The sequence below is a fragment of the Acinonyx jubatus genome, chromosome D3, assembly GCF_027475565.1.
Source record: "Acinonyx jubatus isolate Ajub_Pintada_27869175 chromosome D3, VMU_Ajub_asm_v1.0, whole genome shotgun sequence".
In the NCBI taxonomy this organism is placed as follows: Eukaryota; Metazoa; Chordata; class Mammalia; order Carnivora; family Felidae; genus Acinonyx; species Acinonyx jubatus.
Window position 1 is genome coordinate 64,677,552 of NC_069392.1, and position 27,387 is coordinate 64,704,938.

General features: G+C 40.8%; 1 protein-coding gene and 1 pseudogene across 5 annotated transcripts in view; one reads left to right on the forward strand and one right to left on the reverse strand.

Moving 5' to 3' along the window:
• HAUS1 (HAUS augmin like complex subunit 1) overlaps nucleotides 1–27,387 on the forward strand; it is a 30,111-nt gene extending 2,724 nt beyond the window's left edge. Inside the window, exons 2-11 of one of the 5 annotated variants that reach the window (XR_008291427.1) lie at nucleotides 1,597–1,771; nucleotides 6,460–6,595; nucleotides 8,240–8,374; nucleotides 9,846–9,969; nucleotides 10,369–10,434; nucleotides 11,629–11,700; nucleotides 11,936–11,983; nucleotides 13,228–13,312; nucleotides 16,451–16,580; nucleotides 26,339–27,387. Coding sequence is in view for 4 of the 5 variants with exons in the window: in XM_053205536.1 (XP_053061511.1) it covers nucleotides 789–818; nucleotides 1,597–1,771; nucleotides 6,460–6,595; nucleotides 8,240–8,374; nucleotides 9,846–9,969; nucleotides 10,369–10,434; nucleotides 11,629–11,700; nucleotides 11,936–11,983; nucleotides 13,228–13,278 (837 nt within the window). In the remaining variant the exon portion in view is untranslated. Of the gene's footprint in view, nucleotides 1–668; nucleotides 819–1,596; nucleotides 1,772–6,459; nucleotides 6,596–8,239; nucleotides 8,375–9,845; nucleotides 9,970–10,368; nucleotides 10,435–11,628; nucleotides 11,701–11,935; nucleotides 11,984–13,227; nucleotides 15,402–16,450; nucleotides 16,762–26,338 lie in introns of those variants that run through there. The other 4 variants (XM_027068903.2, XM_027068902.2, XM_053205536.1 and 1 more) reach the window with 4 other exon arrangements.
• Nucleotides 22,565–23,140, reverse strand: LOC113602253 (60S ribosomal protein L9-like; annotated as a pseudogene).

Consider the following 27,387-nt stretch of genomic DNA (forward strand, 5'->3'; position numbering starts at 1 on the left):
CTGTTTTATTTTTTAAAGCAAATTATGTTCCTTTTTAAAAAATAAATGTTATTTTGAAAGAGGATGAGATTGCATGAGTGGGGGAGGGACAGAGACAGAGAGGGGAAGAGAGGGGGTTGGGGGAGACAGAGAATCCCAAGCAGGCTCCATACTCAGTGCAGAGCCCAAGGCGGGAGGGGGGGGGGGGGCTCCTCCCACCACCCTGGGATTATGACCTGAGCTAAAATCAAGAGTCTGAAGCTCAACCGATTGAGCCACACAGGCGCCCCAGCTGGCAACTGTTTTAAAATAGCCTCCAGCACAGATAGCTCTTTGGCAGTGAAAACTAAGGGATAAGATTAAGATTGCTTCGGCTCATATTGCTCAGGTAAAAATAAAACATTTAACTTAATGCACTCCGTGTGGAAGAAACAAATATCAGTTATCGAAAAAACAAGTTGCAGGTTTGTTTGTTTGTTTTTTTAAAGACAAATGATTCAAGTCAGAAATAAAAATATAAGAAAGAAATAACAGGCTGGTTCTAGACAGGTGTACTTCTCACCTAGGAAATGATACCACGGAGAGCGGAGAGAGCGTAGAAGCAGCAAGTGAAGAGAGGGTCCGGTGCTGGAGTCTTCCACCAGCCTGGCCCAAGGACTCAGAGCCCCAGAATCCTAGTAAAAAACCACAACTCCCAAAAACCCTTGGCCCAGAAGGGGCGGGACCAACGGTGTATGGGCGGGACCTTCCGAGCGAGCTCGGCACTTCTCTCGTGAGGAGCTTCTCGAGAAGTTGAGGGAACGGCGGCTATGGAAGCACAGGAAGAGAAAGAGGCGCAGGTGATGGGGCGGGAGCCGGGCTTTGCGGCCTCCTGGAAACGGCGTCTTTGGCGACACACTCCTCGCCCGCGCATCTCCTGGGCGCAGCATTTTTACTTTTGTCCTCCCCTTGCTCCGCGGATCGGTCTTTAGTCCGCCTTGGCGATCTGGGAGCCCGACTCCGCTTAGGACCCCCCCCCCCCCCCAGAAAGGGCGTTTCCCTTCCTTCCCCGGGCTTCTCCTTGCTGGGACTCGGGCTTGGACAGCGGTGGAAGAGCCCCTGGTAGGAGATCCCTCTCAGCCGACTGGAGTGGGACTTCCAAATCCAAACCCACCTTACAGCCAAGCTTCCCCGTTCACCGCTGCTTCCTAGTAGGATTTTCACACCTGACCTGATTCCTCGGCCTGCATCCCAACTCTAGGTGCCTCCCAGAACAGCGGGGCTTTTGGTGTGTTGTTGGGGGCAACTCTTTTTTTTTCAGACTTTTCACATATAAGAAAGCTTGAACACCTTCATATTGAGCTTTAAAATTATCCGAGTGATGCACATTATTAGCGTATACAGCTTTGTAGCTTTAGGAAAATATAGATTGTTTTATGGTAATTTTTTTATTTGTGCTTGCTCACTTTTGTCTCCTGACGTCTAGTATCTATCTCCCTAAAGACAAATTATAATGTGAAATAAATAGAACATTTCTACAACACATTTTCTTTGCTTCTCATCACTTCTTTCGAATATTTGCTTCATGCTTTTACAATAAACAAGGTTTATAATCTTTGCTTTTCTTTTAATGGTTAGGTTGCTGCGTGGTTGAAAAAAATATTTGGAGATCACCCCATTCCGCAATATGAGGTGAATCCTCGGACCACGGAGATTTTACATCACCTTTCAGAACGCAACAGAGTCCGGGACAGGGATATCTGCCTGGTAATAGAGGACTTGAAACAGAAAGCAAGCGAATATGAATCAGAAGGTGAGATTAGTAAGAGTTTTGAATGAGGTAATAACTCGAGATGACTACATTTTATGTATAACGCTAAAGTATACAAGCTTTAATTTAAGGTAGACTGCTTGTTAGTTTTGCTTCTTTATTTTACCCAGATTTGCCTCCCATTCTGTTACAGCAACTTAATAAGCAATAAATGTCATTATAATATAAATTCAATTGGTACTCTGATAGCACAACAGTAACCCCTAAAACATGAAGCTAAACGTAGCCTGACATACAAGATGCCTGTGGTTTTTCACTTACATATCTTTTTGATCTATTTCCCCGTCTCCATGATTTAGTTACAGTGAGCCATTGGGACATCTGAGGTGGCAGCCATGAACTATGAGACTTGTACAAGTCACACTATTAGTATGTATGCTACACCTGTGTAGCTTGAAAGAGTGTATTTGGGAAACCTGTTGTTTTTATAATACTAACCACACATTAAAAAACAATTGATAAAAGTCTTTCTATGGGTCAGAATATACAAAAGAGGAAAGAATTGAGACTTGCAATTGCCCTGTATTTAACTAACTTACATGTGTGGCATGTGTTACATTCCATGTTTTGAGTGTAGTGCAATTTATATTGTAATTCTATGTGTGGGCTTTTTTCCTGCTTTCTTTTTAAAAGTTAACATACAGCAAAATTGACTTTTTGTTTTGGTGTACTGCTTTTAGAATATATATTACATTTCTATGACCCAGCAGTACTTTGTATGCATATTATGTTATACATTGCTTTTTAAATCAGGAGAAAAAAATATGCATTTATACTCTTTATAATTCCCTGGCCACCTTTCCTGGTGTTCATTGTTGTTTTCGTGTGCATTTGAATTATTGTTTGGGGTCACTTGCTTTTAGCCTGCAGAACTTCCTTTAGTATTTCTTATAAGTCAAGACTGCTGGCAACCAATTCTCTCAGTTTTTGTCTATCTGGGAGTCTTTATTTGCATTTATTTTTGAAAGATAGTTTTGATAGATGTAGGATTCTCTGTTGACAGATTTTCTTTTAGAACACTTTCCACTATGTTGTCCCATTGCTTTCTGGCCTCCACTGTTTCTGCCAAGAAGTCAACTGTTAATCTTATTGGGGTTTCCTTGTAAATAACAAGTCCTTTTTCTTTTGCTGTGAGAACAAGATTGTCTCAAGATTGTCTCCTTATCTTTTACTTCAACATTTTTACTTTGATATGTATGTTTGTGGAGCTCTCTGCATTTATCCTACTTGGATTTGTTGAGTTATTCCTTGAATGTGTAAATTATTGTTTTTCAATAAATATGGGAACTTTTCAGGCATTATTTCTTTGACTATTTTTTCTGCTTTTTCTCTTCTGTATGACCATTGTACATATGTTGGTGTGCCTAATGTTGTTCCTCATTTTTCTGAGGCTCTTTTATTTTTCACTTTAAAAAAAAAATTTATTTTAGAGAGAGCACACAAGCAGGATAGAAGGGGAAAGAGAGAGAGAGAGAGAGCTCCATTGCTCAGCAAGGAGCCCGATGTGGGGCTCGATCCTACAACCCTGGGATCATGACCTGAGCTGGAATCAAGAGTTAGACACTCAACCAACCGAGCCACCCAAGTGCGCCCGCTTTTTTCCTCTCTGTTCTTCAGCTTCCATAATCTCTTATCACTTTATCTTAAAGTTCACTTATTATTTATTCTGCTACTTCAAATCTATTGTTTGTTTTCTCTAGTGAACTTTTCATTTTAGTTATTGTACTCTTCAACTCTAGAATTTCCATTTATAATTTCTATCTCTTTTTGATAGTCTCTATCTGATACAATATTGTCCTTATACCTTTTGTTACTTCTTTAATCATGGTTTCCTTTAGTACTGTGAACATATTTATTATGGCTGTTTTGAAGTCTTTTTCTGACAAATCCAATATCTGGTCATTCTGACAGGCAGTTTCTTTTGCTTACATTTTACTATGGGTCATGCTTTGTCGTTTTGCATGCCTGTATATTTTTGTTGGAAACTGGACGTTTTAGGTAATGTAGCAACTCTGAGTACTAGTCTCCCAACACCCCCAGCGCCCCAGAGCTTGTTTTCATTGTTGTTTTCTTATTTACTTAGTGACTGACTGCTTTTAATGAAGTCTATTTACTCCTGATGGTGTTAAGCCTCTGATGTTGCTCCTCAGGGAGGCACAGACTTAAGTATTCCCACAGTCACTCTGGGATGTCAGTGGTTTTGGGGACTGTCTTACTCTCTTTCATAGACCACATCCAGGTGTAAAATTCTGGTAATTGACAGCTGATTATTGTTTTCAGCAATAATTAATTTATGATTTATTGATTGATAAATTTATCAATTTATGTGGGACATAAATTGTTCTACAAGCTAATTCAATCAAATTCTGGCACCCTTAAAGGAGTAGTTTTACAGGGCAGTGTTTGATATTTGTTGTGACCCAAGGATGGCCCCTCCTAGATGTCTTATTTTCTGGTTCTCCCATGTAAACTAACTAGCCCGCAGTTTGACTCTTCTCCCAATTGCTTTTTACTATAACTTCCATTGTTTTCGAGTCTCCTTAGGCTTGGACTTCTCCAGGCTCTGTCGCAAATGAAATCAGTTCCTTTGGGAAGATACTGGGCATTATCTCTTCTATGGCTTGCTTCTTCCTCTGCACAAAATCTCTGAGCCAGCGATCTGGAGGTGAGGGTAGAGACAATAGCAAGGTTTTCTCCAACTGACACCCTTAGTGTAGATGCTGAGTGCTGGGTGGACGGGGGAGTACAGCAGACTTAGGTCCTCTTGACTTGACTTTCCTGGTCTGAAATCACCACCTCATGAGCTGGTGCAAGGGCCCTCAGGGCCCTGGTATTCTCAGCATGGTAGATGCTCACCCACGGTAGAGCTTGATACTAAGAACAGTGGCTGGGTGGGGGAGCCCACACCTCTCATCCACATTCCTCTAGGACTTAGTCTCAGCAACAGAGAGCTGGTGGCAGGATGAGAAACACTGAAGTCCTATTCCTCCTGGAAAGAAAGCCCTCTGGCTGGGAGCTGGAGGCAGAGGATCCCTGTGTTCTTGACTACAACAGTCTGGAGTGGAGTCTCTGCCTCCCTGAACTGGGAGAGAGAAGGAGAGAGTGGTTTTGGTTTACATATCACAAACTCACCTTCCTTACTGAATTGTCATAGATTTTCTTGAATAGATGTTTCTTCATTTGCTGTTTGTTCTTAGGACCATTTCCAGAGGCTTTAAATCATTGTGTTTTAGTTCTGGTTTTGTTTTTGTGTTTGTGTTTTTACATGGTTGGGTTTCTTTGTTTGTTTGTGTGTTTGTTTACAATTTTCACCACTTTCACTGGACAGCAGGTATGCAGAGCTCTTTGCACTGGTAGGCTGGAAGCCTTAACTCCTGGTCTATTGATTTTTTTTTTTAATATTTTATTTTTAAGTAATTTCTACACCCAACATGGGTCTCAGACTCACAACCCCAAGATCAAGAGTCACGTGTTCCATCAAGTAAGCCAGACAGGCACCCCTGGTCTCTTGATTTTTTGACAAGGGTAACAAGACAATTCAGTGCAGGAAAAAATAGCCTTTTCAATGACCAGTGCTGGGCTAACTGGATATCCACATGTACAAGAATGAGGTTGGATCTTGCCTCATACCATATGTAAGAATTAACTCAAAATAAATGAAAAACCTAAATGTAAGAGCTAAACCTAAAACTCTGAAGACCACTTTGGTGTATATCTTTATGACCTTGAATTTGGCAATGGTTTCGTAGCTATGAGTCCCTAAACACAAACAACAAAAGAAAGAGTAGATAAATTGTACATCATCAAAATTAAAACTTTTGTTCTCAAAGGACACCATCAAATAAGTGAAGAAAACAACCTACAGAATGGGAGAAAACATTTGTAAATCATATCTGATAAGGGACCTGTATTTACAACATATAAAGAACTCTTACAACTCAGTAATAAAAAGACATATTACCCAATTAAAAATGGGAAAGGGATGTGAATACACATCTCTCCCAAGAAAATATAAAAATGACCATTAAGCCAGCATTATTAGCCATCAGGGAAATGCAAATGAAAACCACAATTCCTTTTCACACCTATAAGGAGGGCTATAATCAAAAATAAAAATATTCGGGTCTTGAGTAACCATTTATTAAGTTCTGTGAATGACCACTATGCAAAAAAAAAAAAAAAAAAAAAGACAAACAACTGTTGGTAAAACAAACAAACAAAAACTTGTTGGTAAAGATACGGAGAAATTGAAATCCTCATACACTTCTGGTGGGAATGTAAAATCATACAGTCCCTTTGGAAAACAGTCTGGCAATTCCTCAAATGGTTAAAACATAGTTACCATATGACCACCAGTTCCACTTCTAGGTATATACCCAAATATGAAATGAGAAAAGACAGAATGTAGATTAGTGGTTGCTAGGGCTTCATAGGTTGGGGAATTGGAATATGATGACTAAGAAATGGTGGGGTTTCTTTTTGGGGCAATGAAAATGTTCTAAAATTGATTGTATTGATGGGTATACAACTCTGTGAATATACTAAAAGCTATTGAGTTGTATACTTTGGGTGAGTGGATTATATGGTATATGATAAGTTGTCATTAAAGCTGTTAAAAATTAAAGTAAAACAAACATCTTAGTCACCATAGAACTCTTATATCTTTTCAGCCAAGCACCTTCAAGACCTTCTCATGGAAAGTGTGAATTTTTCCCCTGCCAATCTGTCTGGCGCTGGTTCTAGGTACCTGAATGCTTTGGTTGACAGTGCAGTGGCCCTTGAAACAAAGGATTCCTCACTAGCTAGGTAATTCTTGTGACAGTTTTCATTTCTGTAATCATATGTACTGTAAGGTCTCAACTAAGGACTTTTTGTTTCACTGGGTAATTCTATATAGGAAATTAACAATAAATCCCAAAACACTGAATTTGCTTAATTCCTTCTTATTATTGCTAGTAAATGTATGTATTTAATTCAGATAAACCTGGCATTGTTTAAATTTTAGTGTTTTCTTCTTTCAGGATTAGGTTTGTGAAGGTTGCTTCTCACATTTGTTTGGAAAGAAATTAGGTAACACATTATTCCCCGTAAACAATAAGAAAAGCAGTAGCCTAAATTATCTTATTCAGGGGCGCCTGGGTGGCTCAGTCGGTTAAGCGGCCGACTTCAGCTCAGGTCATGATCTCGTGGTCCGTGAGTTCGAGCCCCGTGTCAGGCTCTGTGCTGATGGCTCAGAGCCTGGAACCTGTTTCAGATTCTGTGTCTCCCTCTCTCTGACCCTCCCCCGTTCATGCTCTGTCTCTCTCTGTCTCAAAAATAAATAAACGTTAAAAAAAAATCTAAATTATCTTATTAAGCATAGTGAATTTTGGTAATGTCCCTACCCTACTGGGTAGAGTAGATTACGGACCTTTATTCTTTGTGACAGGTATTCCACTTATGTAATGACATTATTCTTTCTAGCAACCCTAAGAGGAAACTAAAGCTCAGGAGAGGTGTATTAAATAACTCCTCCAAGCTGGTAAATGGCAGATTTGGGATTCAAACCCAGCCTGACCCCCAAGTCCATGTGATTACCGTTGGTGGCCATATCTCAGCTAGGACTACCACTATAACTTACAATCAGAGAACTGTATAGCTATTCTACTTAATTGCCCATATAAAACTTGGAATTTATATATATTCTCAGGAAGTAGTGTTTCAGGTATAAGAACATAAGAAACCTAAACTTGAATTCAGTCAATTCAGCAGACACCAAATACCAGTTATATGCTAGGCATATAGCTATGTATACGTACAGGCAGAGGAAGCAGAGATGAATAGGATAGTAATTGGCAGCAAGGACTGTCTCTGCTCACAGTCAAATAGGGGAGATGGGTATGTAAAACTATAGCATAGAGTGACACCTTTAACAGTATAAGAATGTACAACCTGTTGATAAGTAGTACAGAGAAAGGGGTAGTGAGTTCCAGAACGGGAGTGAATCTTATTTAAATTTTAAAAGACGAATTGAAATTTACCTGAAGAAGAGCTTTCCAGGAAATGGGAACAGCATATAAAAAAATACAGAGAGGAGCGCCTGGATGGCTCAGTCAGTTGAGCGTCTGACTTCAGCTCAGGTCATGATCTCACAGTTCATGAGCTTGAGCCCCATGTCAGGCTTTGTGCTGACAGCGTCGAGCAGGCTTTGGATTCTCTCTCTCTCTCTCTCTCTCTCTCTCTCTCTTTCTCTTTCTCTCTCTCTGTCTCTGTCTCTCTGCGCCCCTCCCCCACTCGCGTGTACGCACTCTCAAAAATGAATAAATGTTAAAATTTTTTTTAATTATTAAAAAAATGCGTAGAGCATGATTATAGAAGAATCCACATTAAGACAAAATCATTGTTAGAAATGAGGAATAATTATCATTATTGTCCTTAATGTCCATTTATGTGACCAGATCCTTTTTTTAGTTTTATCCCCGCAGTGAATGATTTGACGTCTGATCTTTTCCGTACCAAATCCAAAAATGAAGAAATCAAGCTTGAATTGGCGAAACTTGAAAAAAATCTAACTGCAACTTTAGTGTTGGAAAAATGTCTACGAGAGTAAGTAACTGAGTTGAAAGTGGTGATGATGTTTGTTATACAGGCAGTAACAGGACAGTGTCAGATTTAGTTTTGACAGTAGACGGGATTTAAAACAACACATTAGAAACTGGAGTCCATAGGGGCGCCTGGGTGGCGCAGTCGGTTAAGCGTCCGACTTCAGCCAGGTCACGATCTCGCGGTCTGTGAGTTCGAGCCCCGCGTCAGGCTCTGGGCTGATGGCTCGGAGCCTGGAGCCTGTTTCCGATTCTGTGTCTCCCTCTCTCTCTGCCCCTCCCCCATTCATGCTCTGTCTCTCTCTGTCCCCAAAATAAATAAACGTTAAAAAAAAAAAAAAAGAAACTGGAGTCCATACATGGTTTTCTGGTTTTCTAAGTAAAAAATGACTTGGGTGGAAGTAGGGATTGGGTACAGACTTCCACCTTTTACTTCATACTTTTTCTTACCATTTTTTCTCTTTCATAAATAGCCTGGGGTTTGGGGCGCCTGGATGGCTCAGTCAATTAAGTGTCCATCTTCAGCTCAGGTCACAATCTCACGGTTTGTGAGTTCGAGCCCCACATTGGGCTCTGTGCTGACAGCTTGGAGCCTGAAGCCTGAGTCTGTGTTTCCCTCTCTCTCTCTGCCCCTCCCCCCTCACACTCTGTCTGTCTGTCTCTCTCTCAAAAATAAATAAACATGAAAGAAAAAAATTAAAAATAATTAAATAGCCTGGGTTTTATAATTTTGAAAATGTATGTGAATTTTTCTTTTTAACTTATAAGCCATGGTGCAACCTAAAGTCACATTATATTTGGTTGCCCCAGAGATTAGATGCTATAGATCAGGAGTGTGGATATGCACAAGTAATTTGGTGGTGTGTAAATTTATTTAACAAATATTAAGTATGTATATGCAAGGCACTGTATCATGTCACATTTAGGAAAGAAGGCTTTGAGACTTCCATAATTCAAATTGCTTTAGGATATATTAAATCACTTTTTTAAATAGCAGGTTCACTTTCTCCAAGAATAATTGGCATAGATTAATCTTAAAATTACTTAGTATTCCATGAGAAAAATCCCAGGTGGCAACATGGAGTGGAGAATGACCTGGGAGAATACACCGTAGCTAGTCTGGGATATAAAATCTATGGTAGAAAGTAGCAAGTATGTTGTCTACTTTTGGCTAATCCAGAGTATTTTTTTAATAATAATTCCACTGAGGAGAAGAAAATGTTTTCAACTCTACTTTTTTTTTTTAATATATGAAGTTTATTGTCAAATTGGTTTCCATACAACACCCAGTGGTCATCCCAAAAGGTGCTCTCCTCAATACCCATCACCCACCCTCCCCTCCCTCCCACTCCCCATCAACCCTCAGTTTGTTCTCAGTTTTTAAGAGTCTCTTATGCTTTGGCTCTCTTCCACTCTAACCTCTTTTTATTTTTTTTCCTTCCCCTCCCCCATGGGTTCAACTCTACTTTTTAAAGGGATCTAAAGAAGGCAGAGTTGCATCTGTCTACGGAAAGGGCCAAAGTTGACCATCGTCTTCAGAACATGGATTTCCTAAAAGCAAAGTCGGAGGAGTTCAGATCTGGAATCAAAGCTGCAGAGGTTTGTACAAAGGACTGAATATATTTAGTTCTTTTCAGACTTCTTGTCGACCTTCATCCTCACAACTAGACATATGCTTACTTTTTTACAGATAAGGGAACTACAGAGAAGATAGGTCACTTACCCAAGGTCACGTAGCTGCTTAGCAGTGGATCCAGATTCAAACACAGGCAGCCAGGCCCCAAAGCCCAGGGGCCCCAACTCTTAGCGCTGAACCCACCTTGTCACAAATCTGTGACTGTTTGAAATGACCCACATGCAGCATAGAACTGCTTAGATGCATGTGGTCTTTCATCTATGATTTGTAGCTTCTCTTTACTGTGTTATATGATGAAAATATGTCACGATGGTCACTTTGAAATACTTTTTTTCACTAAACTCCCTTTTTTGTAATTATAGGAGCAACTTTCCACCAGAGGCATGGATGCTTCTCTGTCTCACCAGTCCCTCGTAGCGCTCTCAGAGGTGAGCCTATTTTAACCCAATTTAGCTTTCTTTAGAATCTTAGCACACAATCTGCCTTTTCATTTGCTTCTTTTTAGAGAGCTTTATTCACTATTGACCTGTTTTTCTTTACCTCTGTACTTTATGTTCACTAGTATTTATACCTTTATTACGTGGTTAGCTGTATCTATCCTCACATTTGTTTGGTTTCCTTTATTTACCACTATATGCCAGAAACTCTTTGCTAGAGTCCGTTATGTATTATTGATTTATTTATAAAATACATTTATTGAGGGATTATGTGCTAACCATGTAGGTCCTCTTCTTCTCTTTCCATGTACAGTAAAAATGCAGGCCCCAAAACTCATATAGGATGCAATTCTAGGTTTTTAGGTTGTGTAAGTGTTTCATGTATTTTGATAGGAAGAGGGAGAAAGAGGGGGCTTTGTTTTATTTTATTATTACTTATTTATTCTTAAGATTTTTTTATACTTTGATTTGGGAATCTAAAGTTGACAATTCATAAGTATGTATTTGAGATTCGAATTGTTCCCTTACATTCTGATTCCTCTTGATCACATTATTCTGTCTTCCTAGACAGCATATTTAGATCCTAGTCTTTTTTTTTTAAGATTTTATTTCTTTTTCATTTCTTTTTAATTTTTAAAATACTTATTTTGAGAGAGAGAGCAAGAGAGCAGGGAAGAGACAGAAAAAGAAAGAGAGAAAGAATCCCAAGCAGGCTCCATGCTGTCAGCACAGAGCCTGACATGGGCCTTGAACTCAGGAACCGTGAGATCATAATCTGAGCCAAAATCAAGAGTCAGGCGCTTAACCAATTAAGCCACCCAGGTGCCCCTTTAAACATTTTAAGTCATCTCTACACCCATTGTAGGTTTCAAACTTAAACCCTGAGATCAATAGTTGCATGCTTTACCAACAGAGCCAGTAGGTGCCCCATTTAGATCTAATTCTTAATAAATGGGAGTATAACTTTTCTATTTTAAGCATCTAATAAGGATTGTTTCCATTGGAAGTGAGTTTGTTATTCCTATATCTTTGAACCTCATTTAACACATTGATACAATTTGATATATTATTTTAAATATCTTAATGTTAACATTTATAATGTTTTATTTCAGAAATGAGCAATATTTAGTTGCATTGTGAATATCTCTATCACTCTGTGACTCTTGGATTTTTTTCCACCCCCAGAAATTGGCAGAACTAAAACGACAGACAATACCTTTGAAGAAAAAATTGGAGTCCTATTTAGATTTAATGCCGGTAATTATTTTTATGAATTAAAGTCGTCGCCAACTTTCCCCGGGGGTACTAACTGATCATGAAAATACTGGGTTCATGTTTAAGGCTTTCAAGTCTCCGCTGAGTTTCAGTGTTGTGTGTGCACTGGATACACTCTGTAAGGTGTTTTGCCTTTTGAAAAAGATTGTTGCACTTTTTCTCCTTGAGTCCTAGTTGAAGCAACATAATCTTTCCTTGTTTTATTTTTCTTTAAAAGAATCCGTCGCTTGCTCAGGTGAAAATTGAAGAAGCAAAGCGGGAACTAGTAAGTAGTTCCAGTTTTTTTCCTTCCTATTTTTTAAAAATAAAGGAAAAAACACTGATATGGCTACAGCTCCCTCCACCCTTCTTTCCTTCTTATTCCAAGGTAAACCACGGTCTCAAAGCTGTTGTGTGTCATTACCATGCGTTTTTTAATACTTTTTTGGATATGTGTATGTGTTTCTTTGCATAAAAAATACATAGTGACCTTTTATGTCTTTTACATTTTCGCATAGATTTTCCTAATTGGAAAAGGGGGGTTGCAAGACAGAATATTCTTTTTTTTTTTTTTTTAAGTTTATTTGTTTATTTTGAGAGAGAGAGATAGAGCAAGCAGGGGAGGGGCAGAAAGAGGGAGAGAGAGAATCCCAAGCAGGCTCTGTGCTAACAGCGACCCAGGGCTCGATCTCACAAACCATGAGTTTGTGACCCAAGCTTAAATCAAGACTCGGATGTTTAACCAATTAAGCCACCCAGGTGTCCCAAAACAGAATATTCTAAGCAAATGAATTAGCAAAGCTGTATGAGCTAGAAAACGGAGGACTTTTCCAAGCTTTGACAAGTGATGCGGCCCAACTGTTTAGGGGTATGCAGTGGACAATAGGACTAAAGAAGGTCAATTAGTTTATGATATAAAGGACCTTAAATATAAAGGGAGTTGAACTTGGAGGCTGTATGGGACCACTGAACATTGCTGTGTGTTTCTTAACTTTCTAAGCTAAAGAGAAATGAAATGTGATCAGAGCTATGCTTTTTGATTAGGCCAGTTTTTAGGAAGATTATTCTGGAATCAGTATGTAGGGTGGATTAGAAGAAGGAGAAAGAAAACTGCAGAAACGGTTGGTGTATTTAGACCAGGTGAGAAGTAATGAGAAAGTGTCAACGAGAGAAGAAAAGAGGTGACGTGAGAGATGTTGAGGAAATGCATTGGTCAAGCAGCAGAGGTCAGAAAAATGTGTTCGTGTGTCTTTATACTGATACACTGATTCATCTCTCTAAAGGGTTTTTCCCCCTTGAGATGTTAACTAGAATCAGGGGTCTGAAAACTTTTAGGGTGTGGGAAAGAGGGGGGCGAGGTAAAAGCAAGGAATGTCTAAACACATATTTAATATTTATAATGGTATTTTTAAAAATTTCTGTTTTAATGTTTTTCTTTTTTGCTTCCCTTATTTTAAATAACACTAGAAGTTAGAGGACCTGTTTTATGTCCTTATTTATAGAATTTATGGTGGTTCTTTCTTCCTTTAGGATACCATTGAAGCTGAGCTTACAAAGAAAGTAGATATGATGGAACTGTGACCAGAGTCCAGTAAGCTTCATCGTCCCTAACAAAGTAAATTGAATAGGACTTGAAAGAATTGTTTCCTCTCCTATGCCTTAATAACTTAACACCTGTATAATAATGTCACTGTTGATGGAACAGTGGTTTCTGGTTGTGTATTGCATTTCTGTGCCCAAATACACAGTTTTCATATTACAAACTGTTTTTCTATGTTGCTGACAGGTAAGTGTCCCTCAGTGGGTCTCTTTGGTGAACATTATGACAGTTGTCATGCAGTCACTTGTGAGGCCAACTAAGTGAAGAGTTCTGTAACTCAACTTACGTTTCTCCCCAGCCCTCCCTCTAGGGTTTTGCTGCCTTCCTTCTGATCAATCACCTGCCTACCTCCAGATGTTAATATATGCAGGAATTTAGTTGAAAGAGATGACCTTTTAAATCAGTAGTAGAGAGACAGATAATTCAACCCATGGTGCTATATCCTTATTTCATGCCTTATGTCAGGATAATCCCAAGGATCAAAGATTTAAATGTTAAAAAAAAAAAAAAAGACAGTAAGAGAAACCAGGGAAAAGCTTTAATGTTTTGACTTTTAAATAATCATAGAGTCAATAACAGAGGACCCAAATCCAGGAGCCATAAATGAAATGATAGAATTATTTGAAAATTTGGATTAAAAAATTCCTACATGGCAAGATCTTTTATAAGTAAAATCAAAGGCCGTTACAACCGTGGTATAGGGAAAAAGAAGGAGAAAGTTTTCATTGTGTTCTTTTTGGTACTTTGAAAAATTTTGTACCATGTGATTAAGAAGCAACAAGTTTAATTAAATTTATTTTATTTATTTATTTTTAAAGTATGATCCTCTGTCACGGCTTTTTTTTTTCTTTTAATATTTATTCATTTTTTGAGAGAAAAAAAGAGAGCGCAAGTAGGGGAGCGGCAGAGAGGGAGGGAGTCACAGAATCCAAAGCAGGCTCCAGGCTCTGAGCTGTCAGCACAGAGCCCAATGCGGGGCTTGAACCCACAAACTGAGAGATCATGACCTGAGCTGAAGTCAACCACTCAACCAACTGAGCCACCCAGGCACCCCAGCAACCAGTTTAATTTTTAAAAAAGAGGAAAATGAAACGAGGGGTTTTGTTTTTGCAATCAGTTCTTTTTTTAATGTTTATTAATTTGTGAGAGACAGAGACACAGCATGATTGGGGGAGGGTTAGAGAGAGAGGGAGACATAAAATCTGAAACAAGCTCCCTGGTCTGAGTTGTCAGCACAGAGCCCGATGCAGGGCTCAAACTCACAAGCCGTGAGATCATGACCTGAACTGAAGTCAGATGCTTAACCAATTGAGCCACCCAGCCACCTGCAATCAGTTTTTTTAAAGGTTACCTAAATGACCTTAAAAATCTCCCACTCCTTTCCCACAAATATGTGGAAATATAATATACAAAAGACATTTGTATTTCCTTTTTTGAAAACTGTCCATATCATTTAGCCATGTAGGTATAGTGATTTTGTCTTTATCTTAACAATTTATAAGAGCCCCTTGTATATTAGCTAAATTAATCTTTTGTGATTTGCACTGTAAATATTTTTCCCAAGTTTGTCATTTTTCTTTTGACTTAATTCCAGTGTTTTTGGTAAGGCAGCTTGAATTGATTGTGGAAATGACCACAGTAATTCTTCTGTCCCTGGGCACTCACCCGTTGTGTGGTGACTTTGCTACTTCTCCCGTCCAGAGATGAAGTCTGTATCTCTACCTCTTGGCTTGGCCTTGTGATTTGTTTTAGACAATGAGACAATAGCGAATGTAACAGAAGCAGAAGATTAAAAGCTGTGTATTGGAGCTTGCCCTCTCTTATGGCTCTGGAATTCTGAAACCACTACTTAAAGCAGCTTGAACTGTTGGCAGATGAGAAACTACATGGAGCAGAAACAAGTGATTCCAGCCGAGCCTTGCCCCCACCCAAGACAAGCAGGCTGCCAACTGCCAGCCATATGAATGAGGCCTTCTTAGACTGTCCAGCCCCCGTCAAGCCACCAGCAGGCAGCAGAGATCAACCAACCTGGCCTGGGCCAGAAGCCCACAAAGTCAACCTATAGTATCATGAGAAATAATAAATGATTGTTATTTGAAGCTTATTTTGAGTTTTGGGCTGATTGTTAGCTGCGGTAGCTAATTGATAAAAGTAGCTTGTGAAATTAATGTTCAAAGTAAAAGGAGAGCAAACATATACACTGTAAGAATTAAAGAAACTTAGGACCAGCATAATTTTATAAAAACAGTAATTATATTATTATTTTTATTTTAGTTTGTTAATGTTTACTTTTGAGAGAGAGAGAGAGAGAGCATGAGTGGGGGAGGGACAGAGAGAGAGGGAGGCACAGCATCCAAAGCAGGCTCTGAGCTGTCAGCACAGAGCCCAATGCGGGGCTTAAACTCACAAACCGGGAGATCATGATCTGAGCCGAAGTCAGATGCTTAACCGACTGAGCCACCCAGGTGCCCCTAATTTTTTTGTTAATGTTTATTTATTTTTGAGAGAGAAAGAGCGTGAGCAGGAGAGGGACAGAGAGAGAGGGAGACACACAATCTGAAGCAGGCTCCAGGCTCTGAGCTGTTAGCACAGAGCCCAACTGTGGGGCTCAAACTCATGAACTGTGAGATCATGACCTGAGCTGAAGAACAGGGAGAAAGAAATTAGCAAGGATACAGAGTATTTAAACAACACAATTTACAAACTTGATCCAATGGACATATAAAGAATCCTATACTTACCTGCCATGGGATACACGTTCTTTTTAGGTGTATCCAGAACATTTCAACAGTTGTCCAGGGGCTCCTGTCTGGCTTAGTTGGTAGAGCATGTGACTCCTGATCTCAGAGTCATGAGTTCAAGCTTGGGAGATTGGGCATGGAGCTTACCTTAAAAAAAAAAAAAAATTGTCCCAAGAGTGGGCAGTAAAGGAAGTCTCAACCACTACAAAAGCACAGAAACCCCATGCAGCATGTTCTCTCATCACAATGCAATTAGATAAAAAAAATAACCAAAAAGTTCTATGTTTGGAATTTAAGAAAAACATTCTAAATAACCTATGCATCAAATAATAATATGAATTAGAAAATATTTTGAACCAAACAGTAATTAAAACTCTGAAGGTCAAAACGTGGATTTCTGCTTTTGGCCCAGGTGGAGAAGAGTGATCAGACTGACTGCCTTGATTTGCACAGAAAAACAAACAAAAATTAAGAAACAATAGTCTTCAGATACTGAATAACAAAGAAGCACAGGACATTCATTGATAAGAGAAAAAAATTAGGTGAGTCCTATGATTGCCCCAGCTTACTACATGGAAATAGCTAAAACTGGCTAACTTGTGTTTCGGGGCTCCTGGGTGGCTCAGTCGACTGAATGTCCGATTTTTGATTTTGGTTCAGGTCATGATCCCAGGGTCAAGGGATCAAGCCCCATGTCAGGCTCCAGGCTGAGTCTAGAGCCTGCTTAAGATTTTCTCTTTCCCTGGTGGGGGTGGGGGTGGGGGGGGTGGGGGGTGGGAAACAGGTGATGGGCATTGAGGAGGGTGCTTGTTGGGATAAGCACTGGGTGTTGTATATAAGTGACGAATCATGGGAATCTACCCCCTGAAACCAAGAGCACACTGTATACACTGTATGTTAGCCAACTTGACAATAAATTGTATTTAGAAGAAAAAAAAAATAAACAGGTGAATCTGAAAAGAAAAAACAAAAGTTACATGTATAATTACAATTTTGTGAAAACATCTGTGGCTTACCTTTTTATCAAGACTACAGAATGTAATAAACTCTCAGTGTATTTTATATAAGAACTTATGTTACAAGAAGATGATGAAGAAAAAAAAAACGATGATGAGGGTCTAAAAAAAAATAGATTCCCTCTTTCGCTCTGCCTCTGCCTCTCTCTGCCACTAATGCTCTCTCTCCCCCTCTCTATCTAAAATAAAATAATAAATTAAAAATATTGGATCTTCAAAAAAAGTTTTTGTCTTTCAAAAGATACCATTAAGAAAGTAAATATGGGTGTTTGGCTGGCTCAGTGGGTGGAGCATGCGACTCTTGATATCAGGGTTGTAAGTTTCAGCCCATGTTGGGTGTAGAGATTACTTAAAATTTTTTTTTTTAAGTGACTAGACAATCTGCAGAATGGGGGAAATACTTGCACATCCCATATCTGATAAGGTACTTGTATCCAGAATCTGTAAAAACTTACAACTCAATAATAAAAGGCGGGATGCCTGGGTGACTTGGTCGGTTGGGCATCTGACTCTTGACTTCAGCTCAGGTCATGATCTCACAGTTCGTGAGATAGAGCCCCTCGTTGGGCTCTGCCCTGACAATGCAGAGCCTAGTTGAGATTTTCTCTCTCTCCCTCACTCTCCGCCACTCCCCCATGCTTCCCCTCTCTCTCTCTCTCTCTTTCTCTCTCACAATAAATAAATTGACTTAAAAAATAATAATAAAGGGCAAAAAAATCCAATTAAAAAAATGGGTAAGGTATTTGAATAGACATGTCTCCAGTGAGGATGTACAGTTGTCCAAATAACCACATGAAAAGATGTTTGACATCATTAGTTATCAGGGAAATAAAAATCAAAACCAGAGTAAGATATACTACCCCCTGCTCACAAGCTGGCTAGGACAAAAAATTACAAGTGTTGGTGAAGATGTGGACAAATTAGAACCCTCCTACACTAATGGTAGGAAGAAAATGCTAGAGTCATTTCAGAAAATGGTTTGGCAGGGTCTCAAATGATTAAATATAAGGTTACTGTATGACCCAGCAATTCAACTCCTAAGTATATACCCGAAAGAAATGAAAACATATGTCCACACAAAAACTTATACGTGAATGTTTGTATTAGCATTATTCATAACAACCCAAATGCCCCCCAGCTGATGAGTGGACAAACAAAATATGTTCTGTCCTCACAATGGAACATTATTCGGCCATGAAATAAAAAGGACTGAAATACCAGTACATGCTACACCTTGGATGACCCTTGAAAGCATTATGGGAAGTGAAAGAAGACAGTCACAAAAGACCACATGTAATAGGATTCTATTCATATGAAATGTCCAGAGATAGAAAGTCAATTGATGGTGCTTAGGGCTGGGAGGAAGAGAGGTACGGGCTGAGAGCTAAGGGTACAGTGTTCCTTTTGAGGTAATGGTTGCACATGTCTGTGAATATATTGAAAACCATTGAATCGTATACTTTATTTTTTTAATGTTTATTTTTGAGAGGGAGGGGAGGGACAGAGGAAGAAGGGGACAGAGGATCTGATGAAGGCATGACACTGACAGCAGTGAGCCTGATGTGGGGCTCGAACTCATGAACCGTGAAATGGTGACCTGAGCCGAAGTCAGACACTCAACCAACTGAGCCAACCAGGTGCCCTGAATTATATACTTTATTATTTTTTTAATGTTTATTTTTGAAAGAGAGAGACAGAGACAGAGCATGATCAGAGGAGGGGCAGAGAGAGAGGGAGATGAAGTCTGAAGCAGGCTCCAGGCCCTGAGCTGTCAGCACAGAGCTTGACATGGGGCTTGAACGCACAAACCATGAGATCATGACCTGAGCTGAAGTCGGATGCTTACCCAACTGAGCCACCCAGGTGCCCCATGAATTATATACTTTAAATGGATGAATTGTACAGTATGTGAATTATATTTCAATAAAGCTATTGAAGAAAAGGTATGCAGATTAACAAGGAATAAGTGGAGCTGTTTCTATCACAGATGACGTAGCAAAGTGAGTGTCCATCCCTGCACATAGATGCACGGTGTGGGCAAGCAGATAGCCAGAGCAGCCCAGAATTCAGCCTTTTGTTCTAATTCCATTTCCAGGTCTCTAGCATGCATATTTTCTGGAAACATCAAATGCACCCATATGGATGTGGGTTGGGGGGCAGTGTGTGAGAGGGAGCTTCTGGTTTTTGTCTCTAATTCTGACCCCTGGACTTCATGTCTATCTATAGAGAACCACTGCTATATCCCTAAATACCCCCCTAAATCAATCTCTTAAGTACAGAGACATGCTTAGATAATCACAGTAAAATGAACAAATTCGGAAAATTTAACTGATGTAGTATTGCTATCTAATATATAGTCCAGACTCAAATTTCTCCGGTTGTCTGAATAATGTGCCTCACAGGTGGGGGGGATGGGTGAAATAGATAAAGGGGATTAAGACATACAAACTTCCGGTTACAAAATAAATAAGTCACAGAGGTAAAAAGTGCAGCATAAGGAATATAGCCAATAAGATTGTAAAAATGTTTGGTGACAATGACTGACTGTACTTACCTGTGAGCACTGTGTAATGTATAGAATTGTTGAATCATGTTTTACACCTGAAATTAATATAACACTGTTAATTATACTTCAGTTTTTATTTCTCTTTTGTTTGAGAGAGAGAGTGAGTGATAGTGGAGGAGGTGCAGAGAGAGAAGGAGAGAGAAAATCTTAAGCAGACTCTTTGCTATCAGCATGGAGCCCAATGCAGGGCTCAAACTCATGAACCATGAGATCATGACCTGAGCCAAAATCAAGAGTCGGACACTTAACTCATTGAGCCACCCAGGTGCCCCCTACCCTTCAGCTTTTTAAATGCAGGATGCTGGGGCGCCTGGGTGGCTCAGTCAGTTGGGCATCCGACTTTGGCTCAGGTCACGATCTCACCGTTTGTGGGTTCGAGCCCCACTTCAGGCTCTGTGCTGACAGCTCGGAGCCTGGAGCCTGCTTCAGATTCTGTGTCTCCTTCTCTCTCTGCCCATGCCCCGCTTGTGCTCTGTCTCTCAAAAATAAATAAATAAATGTGAAAAAAAAATTTTAAATGCAGGATGCTCAGTGGCACCTGGCTGGCTCAGTCAGTGGAAACTGCGACTCTTGATCTTGGGGTTCTAAGTTCGAGTCTCACGGTGGGTATAGAGATTACTCAAAAATAAAATCTTTTAAAAAAACCCATGGGATGCTCAGGCGGATAAAATGTTTATGAAAAAAATAATGTACTTCATAACAATTGTTTTTCCAATCTAGGAGCGTACGTTGTGTGCCGTTGTCTCTGCCTGAAGCCAGCTTTTGATACCTGATTTTGACCATTTTGCTTGTGCTGCTTCATTACATCCCCATTTCTAGGTCTGTGAAACTTTCTCCCCCCAGTTTCAGCTGTCTGCGCGAGTCCAGCCAGGGTGGCACAAATCGAGGGACCATTGCATTATTGAGGGCCATGCCATGAAGAGGCCCTGTGCTTTGCCTCATATTCCGCCTTGTGGGAAGGGCAGTACTGGCGGTAGATTTGCCTTTGCTTATACTAAAGAAGTCCTGGGGCACGCAGCTGGCTCAGGCAGCGGAGCATACGACTCTTGATCTCCGGGTTGTAAGTTCGAAGCCCATGTTGGGTGTGGAGATTATTTAAAAATAAAACCTTTCCAAAAAAAGAGGGAGAGAGAGAGAGAGAGAGAGAGAGAGAAGTCATGGCCTAGGCAGGGGCTTGAGTTGCCAGCAGAATAGGATTCGCTGTTACAGCTTCTGCTGCATGGGAGGCCTGTGGAGCCGCGCGTTGGGTAAGAAGTGCAGCATGAATGAAAAGCCGTTCCTCATCAAGATGCTTCCGAAGCTATTTTAAAAGTAGACTGAGGATTGTGTGTGGATGTCCTTGGAGCCTATTTGGTTGCCAGGGGATCTTCTTCTTGTGATTTATCATGGGAGCACGTGACCAATGGCACACCACAGTGTGGCCAGGACCCTGTACCTGTGTGTCCTGTCTTTGACGAGAGACAACCTGAAGAGGCCACTCTGCCAGCTGTGTTTGGTACCACGCTGCACGCGTGTCCTTCTGACCTTGGCTTCCTCTCACGTTGTACAGGTATATATTTTTAGGTTGATCCTACCATGCCCAGCTCGCACAATGACAATTTTCTTTAAATTCTGCAGCGGCGGTCATGGGCTGACAGCCTGCCTCCACTGCGTTGTGAAAGAGAATTGCTCTCTCTGGCCTTTTCAGGATCCAGATTTTCTACGGTGTGTTCAGACACTGATCCTGCTTCCTGGCACTGTAACCATGAAGGCATCACGTAAACTCCCAGGTGTCCAAAGGATATAATAGTTGCCCTCCCTCCCTCATCACCCATTCATTCATTCACTTATTTGTTAACAAGCTTTATTAAATACTATGTGTTAGGTTGTGGGGCCTCAAAGATAAATAAGAATTTCCCCCTCAGTCTCCGGCGGTTTATAAATTCACAGAATATCAGACTGGAAGGGACTGTCCCGTCCAAATTTTGGTCTTATAGGCAAGGAAACTACAATGTTAATGCAAGGCCATATAAGGGAGATTGAGACTTACTACAGTTTAGCCAAAAGTAGGTGATACAGAGGAAAGATCCTTGGGGTGGGAAATAAGCCTGGGTTCTAATCCCAACTCAGTCAGTGACTGGGTGTGACACCTGGTCAGTCATTTTACTTCTTTGGGTCTCAGTTTCCGGCTCAGTCGACTGAGTGTCCAACTTCGGTTCAGTCATGATCTCGCAGTTCATGAGTTCAAGCCCCGCGTTGGGTTCTGTGTCGACAGCTCAGAGCCTGAATGAAGCCTGCTTCAAATTCTGTGTCTCCCTCTCTCTCTGTCCCTCCCCACTACCACTCTGCCTCTCTCTCTCTCTCTCAAAAAGAATAAGTAAAACATACTTTAAAAAATTGTAAAATTAGTAACCAATGACTGAGAAAATATACAGTAACAAAAAGTTAATATGAGGTCAGAAATTAACATCATTTTATATTAATTGGAACTTATTCATCAAAACAGTATCTATAGATATTTGAAAAATATTTTTAACATCTTTTTTTTTATTTTTATTTTTTTATTTTAGAGAGAGAGCACATAAGGTGGGGGAAAGGAGCAGAGGGAGAGAGAGATTGAGAATCTCAAGTAGGCTTCATACTCAGCGCAGAGCCCGATGCAGGTCTCTATCCCATGACCCTGGGACCATGAGCTGAGCCAAATTCAAGAGTCGGATGCTCAGTTGACTGAGCCACCCTAGCGACCCTCAATTTTTTCGGTATTTTCCTCTCCTCGAGTCTGGATATTTTTACCAACCTATCTTCCAGATCACTGATCTTGTCCTCGTTAATCTGCTGCTGTTAGACATTTCTCTCTCCCCCCCACCAATCAATACGCAGCTTTTATTGTATCTTTAAAATACCACAAATAAGTCTGAGGAATCATCTGGCATCTTGCTGTTTCTGTAGCTGGGCAACTTAGCTTTCATTCATCAGCCTGCTGAACTGTTCCCTTTTCAGAAACAGATACCATCCAAAAACCTCCTGATATCCTTGTTTTTAACTCTTGTGGCCTGCAGAATCAAAGCAGCTGAATTTGATACAAGTTCAATGTCATTTCCTTCAAGAATTAACTCACCTTTCTGGGATTGAGATACTAAAAAGTAATGCCAGGCCTCATCCGAACCCCATGGGTGTATTTTTTGCCCAAGAAATTTTGGATTTCAATAAGAGAACCATTCTCTTGAATAACAACATTGATGGAGAAATGAGTGTATACAGACCTCATCTTGTAACAGAAGCCCGGTGTAACGCCCCCAAGCATGTTCTGTATATGACTGCAGACAACGTGGGCGGTAGCCAGTTCCTTTCCATTTCTCTGCCATTTATCAGTTCAGAGCCTCTCCTTTATCTTTTCAAGGACTACGAGTTCTACATTGATGTGACTGAAAGTCCTCCACAGTGTTCCTCTGGGGTCCTTCACGGTAACAGTGCACCCCTTCAGAGTGATGTCAACACTTTCTGGAATGTTGACAGTTTCATTGCTGAGAACAGTCTTCATTCTCCCAGCAGATGCGGCAAAAAGAGAACCTTGGCAGACACTTCTGTTGTATTATTGCCCGGCTTTCAGCTTTCCTCTCCCACACCATTTATGATTCAGCACATTTCTCAAAGGTAGAAAGAATTATACTTTTTTTTTAAGTTTATTTATTTATTTTGAAAGAGAGAGAGAGAGAGAGAGAGAGAGAGAGAGAGAGCATGAGTGGGGGAAGGACAGAGAGAGAGAATCCCAAGCAGGCTCTCCGCTGTCAGCACAGACCCTGACATAGGGCTCGAACCCATGAACCGTGAGATCATGACCTGAACTGAAACCAACAGTCGGATGCTCAACTGACTGAGCCACCCAGGTGGCCCGTTTATGCTTTAATGTAGATTTCTCCATATCACCCCACTTGGTCTGAAATTTATACTTCAGTTCATATCCTTTTTTTTTTTTTAATGTTTATTTATTTTTGAGACAGAGACAGAATGCGAGCGGGTTAGGGGCAGAGAGAGGGAAACACAGAATCAGAAGCAGGCTCCAGGCTCTGAGCTGTCAGCACAGAGCCCGACACGGGGCTCAAACTCACCAACTGTGAGATCATGACCCGAGCCGAAGTCGGACGCTCGACTGAGCCACCCAGTCACCCCAGTTCACATCCTTTTGTAGGAAGCAAGTATCATCTCAAAACCCTGATATCAATCAGACGTGTTTATAACTGACTTACAGACCACTGAAACACTGTGGACATATAAAGTGCAAACGTTATAGGGGCGCCTGGCTGGCTCAGTCAGTAGAGCATGTGACTCTTGATCTTGGGGTTGTGAGTTCAAGCCCCACCTTGGGTGTAGAGCTTACTTAAAAAAATAAAAAATAGGGTGCCTGGGTGGCTCAGCCAGTTAAGCATCCATCTTTAACTCAGGGCATGATTTAGCAGTTTGTGGGTTCAAACCCCACGTCAGACTCTGTGCTGACAGCTCAGAGCCTGCAGCCTGCTTCGGATTCTGTCTCTCTCTCTCTCTCTCTCTCTTTCTCTCTCTCTCTCTCTGCCCCTCTCCTGCTCATGCTCTGTCTCTCTCTGTCTCTCAAAAATAAATGGTAATAAATAAATAAATAAATAAATAAATAAATAAATAAATAAATAGTAAATGTTAAGGGGCACCTGGATGGGTCAGTCGGTTAAGCATCCGACTTTGGCTCAGGTCCTGATCTCATGGTTCAAGAGTTTGAGCCCCGTGTCAGGTTCTGTGCTGACAGCTCAGTCTGGAGCCTGCTTCAGATTCTGTGTCTCCCTCCCCTACTTGCGCTCTGTCTCTTTCTCTCTGAAATAAACATTTAAAAAATGTGTAAAAATATTTTTTAAAAGTGCAAACATTGTAATTCATCTTTCTTCTCTCCTTTTATTATTCACATGGGCCGTAAGTACCAATATACCCATTCAGTTCAACACTGGGTAGATGCAAACATTGTGGGGAAAGCTTTAAGCACCTTGGTACATCTAATAAAACCATTGCCCAAGGGAGAAATTCCAGAGGGAGGGTGTCCAGGCTTGCTCTCTGAGCAACAATATCTGTTTGGAATAAAATTAATTTCTTAGGAAAATGTATGAAGCGGGGTACAGTAAGGGGCTTTTTTTGTTTATCTGAAATTCAAATTTAACTGGGCATCTTGTATTTTTATTTGCTAAACTGGCCACTGGTGTGTATCCTCTGTGGATGGTGTCTCTAAATGAGAATTGATTCCAATGTTACGGAAATCTTGATAATGGGAGTCACAACGTTGACTGGTCATTAATGCAAGTAAAAAATGGAAATAAATTGGGTTTTGAACCCAGCCCCTTATTGAATTGTCTTATTGTTCTAACTCTTTTTCAGCTGGTTTTGTTGGCTTTTCCAGATATGTAATTATTTCACTGCAAAAAATGACGAATTTACTTCCCCCTTATCAATTTTGATTCCTCTCATTTTTTTCTTAGGAGGTAGTCTCGTGGCAATACCAAGGTGGTGATAGTGGTAACAGTAAATGTTTTAGTCATCATTGCTGTGTAACAAACTACCCCCGAACTGGCATGAAATAATCACAGATTCTGTAGATGGGGAATCTGGACAGGGCACAGTGGACATGACTTATCCTTTCTCCTTACTATCTATCCGCTGCCTCAAGTTTAAAGATTTAAAGGCTGGGAATGATTCAGTAGCTGAGGGGTGGAATCATTGATGTCTTCACTCAACATTTCTGGTGGTTCTTGCTGGCTGTTGGCTGGGGTCCCAGGCTGCCAGCCTCTGGCTGACACACTTACACATAACCTCTCTGAGTGATCTCTCCCAATATGGTAGCTGGCATGACAGAAGTAGAAAGACAGAGGTGTATTGCATTGTTATGATCTAACCTTAAAAGTCACAAAGCATCAGAGCTCCTGGGTGGCTCAGTCAATTAAGCATCTGGCTCTTGGTTTCAGCCTGGGTCATGATCTCACAGTGTGAGTTCAAGCCCTGAGTCAGGCCCTGGGCTGACAGTGTGGAGCCTGCTTGGAATTTTCTCTCTCTCTCTCTCTGCCCTTCCCCCGCTTGTGCACACACACTCTCTCTCTCAAAATAAATACACTTTAAAAGTTTTTTTTTAACTTTATTTATTTTGAAAGAGACAGTGCATGCATGGGGGAGGGGCAGAGAGAGAGGAAGAGAGAGAATTCCAAGCTAGATTCGCCACTGTCAGCACAGAGCCCAATGCAGGGCTTAAACTCACAAAACCAAGAGATCATGATCTGAGCCGAAATCAAGAGTCAGTTGCTTAACCAACTGAGCCACCCAGGTGCCCCTAAATAAATAAACTTTCTTTTTTTTTTTTTTAAGTCACAAAGCATCACTTACACCGTACTATATCTTCCCAGACAGATTTGCGAAGACCACCCACAGAGTCAAGGGCAAGGGAGGAACATAGACTCTTCACCCAGTAGTTGGATTGTCAGTATTACATTCTAAGAAAAGCATGTGGGATAAAAGATTTCCTTGTGGTCACCTTTGGAACATACAATCTGCCAAAAGGAACAGCCTTGTGTTCCTGAGTTGAGTAAAAATCCTTTCAGTAAAGGAATTTCATCTTTAAGCCTCAGTTCAGATTTGTTTATTTATCATGTCAAAGAAGTTCCCCTATTCTGATTTTTTTAAGTTTTTAAAAAAATAAATAATAGATGGTGAATTTTTTCAAATGCCTTCTCAGCATCTATGAATCATCTATTGAAGAAGCAACAAAATAAGGTAAAAATGAATGAGGTTGCATTTTCTTCCTTCAAGCCACGCCTGCAAGTTTATCCCTTCATTCAGTGGGTATTTCTGAGCACTTATTGTGTGCCAGACCCTGTGCTAGGCACTCAGAAACAGAAGTGGTTCCAGCCCTCAGGAAGCTTATAGCCAAAATGATCCAGGTCCAATTAAGTACCTGAAATCCTACCTTTGTGCCAACAGATGCAGAAAGGGGTGTTACTTCCGATCCTCCCACCCATATCCCAAACAAACTCGGTAACCTGCTCCGTTAGGCAAACTCTCATTCCCCATGGGGTATTTACATATATAATTTTAGCCACCAGAGGGCAGTCACACTTAAAAAACACTTCCAAAGGGGAAGAAAAAAGACCCACCCATTCCCTGAAAGGCCATGGAGAAGGGTGGGGGGTTCCTGGACTAGAGTCAATCGACATGGTGGGACTCACTCCAATGGGGACATAGCCCAGCACCCAAACCACTCTCCCACTTCAGGCCTCAGGGTCACACCAATTTAGCACGAGGCTCTGGTCCCTTGAGTGGGGGATGATATAATGGAAACTGACATGGACCGTAATGAAGTAGCTCAGAGGGTCTGCCAAATCAAACACTTCAGAAGTTAACTGCATAGGAACCCCTATGGGGAGGGGCCTAGGGCACCCACACACCCACCACCCTTCAAGTCCTCACTGAAGAGAGTCATTCAGTGAGTATTTATTGAGCAGTATATATTCAACAACCAGCCCTGTATGGGCAGGGGGAAAATAGACTTGTTCTGGCTCCAAAGAGGGGTCTCACTTGCACAATACTATGAGAAGGCAGGAAGGACAGCCCCACGGCCAGGAGCGTCCAGTTAGGATGCCCCTCCTCTCTGTTCCAGGAGAAGCACGCAGGAGGCCACCCAAGACAGTAGCCTCTCCAGATGCAGCATGCAGCCCTTATCCTCGGGGTCCTGCCAGTGAAGGTTGTGCTTCCAGAAAACCCAGGCCTTCTCTTTCCTAGCCTAGG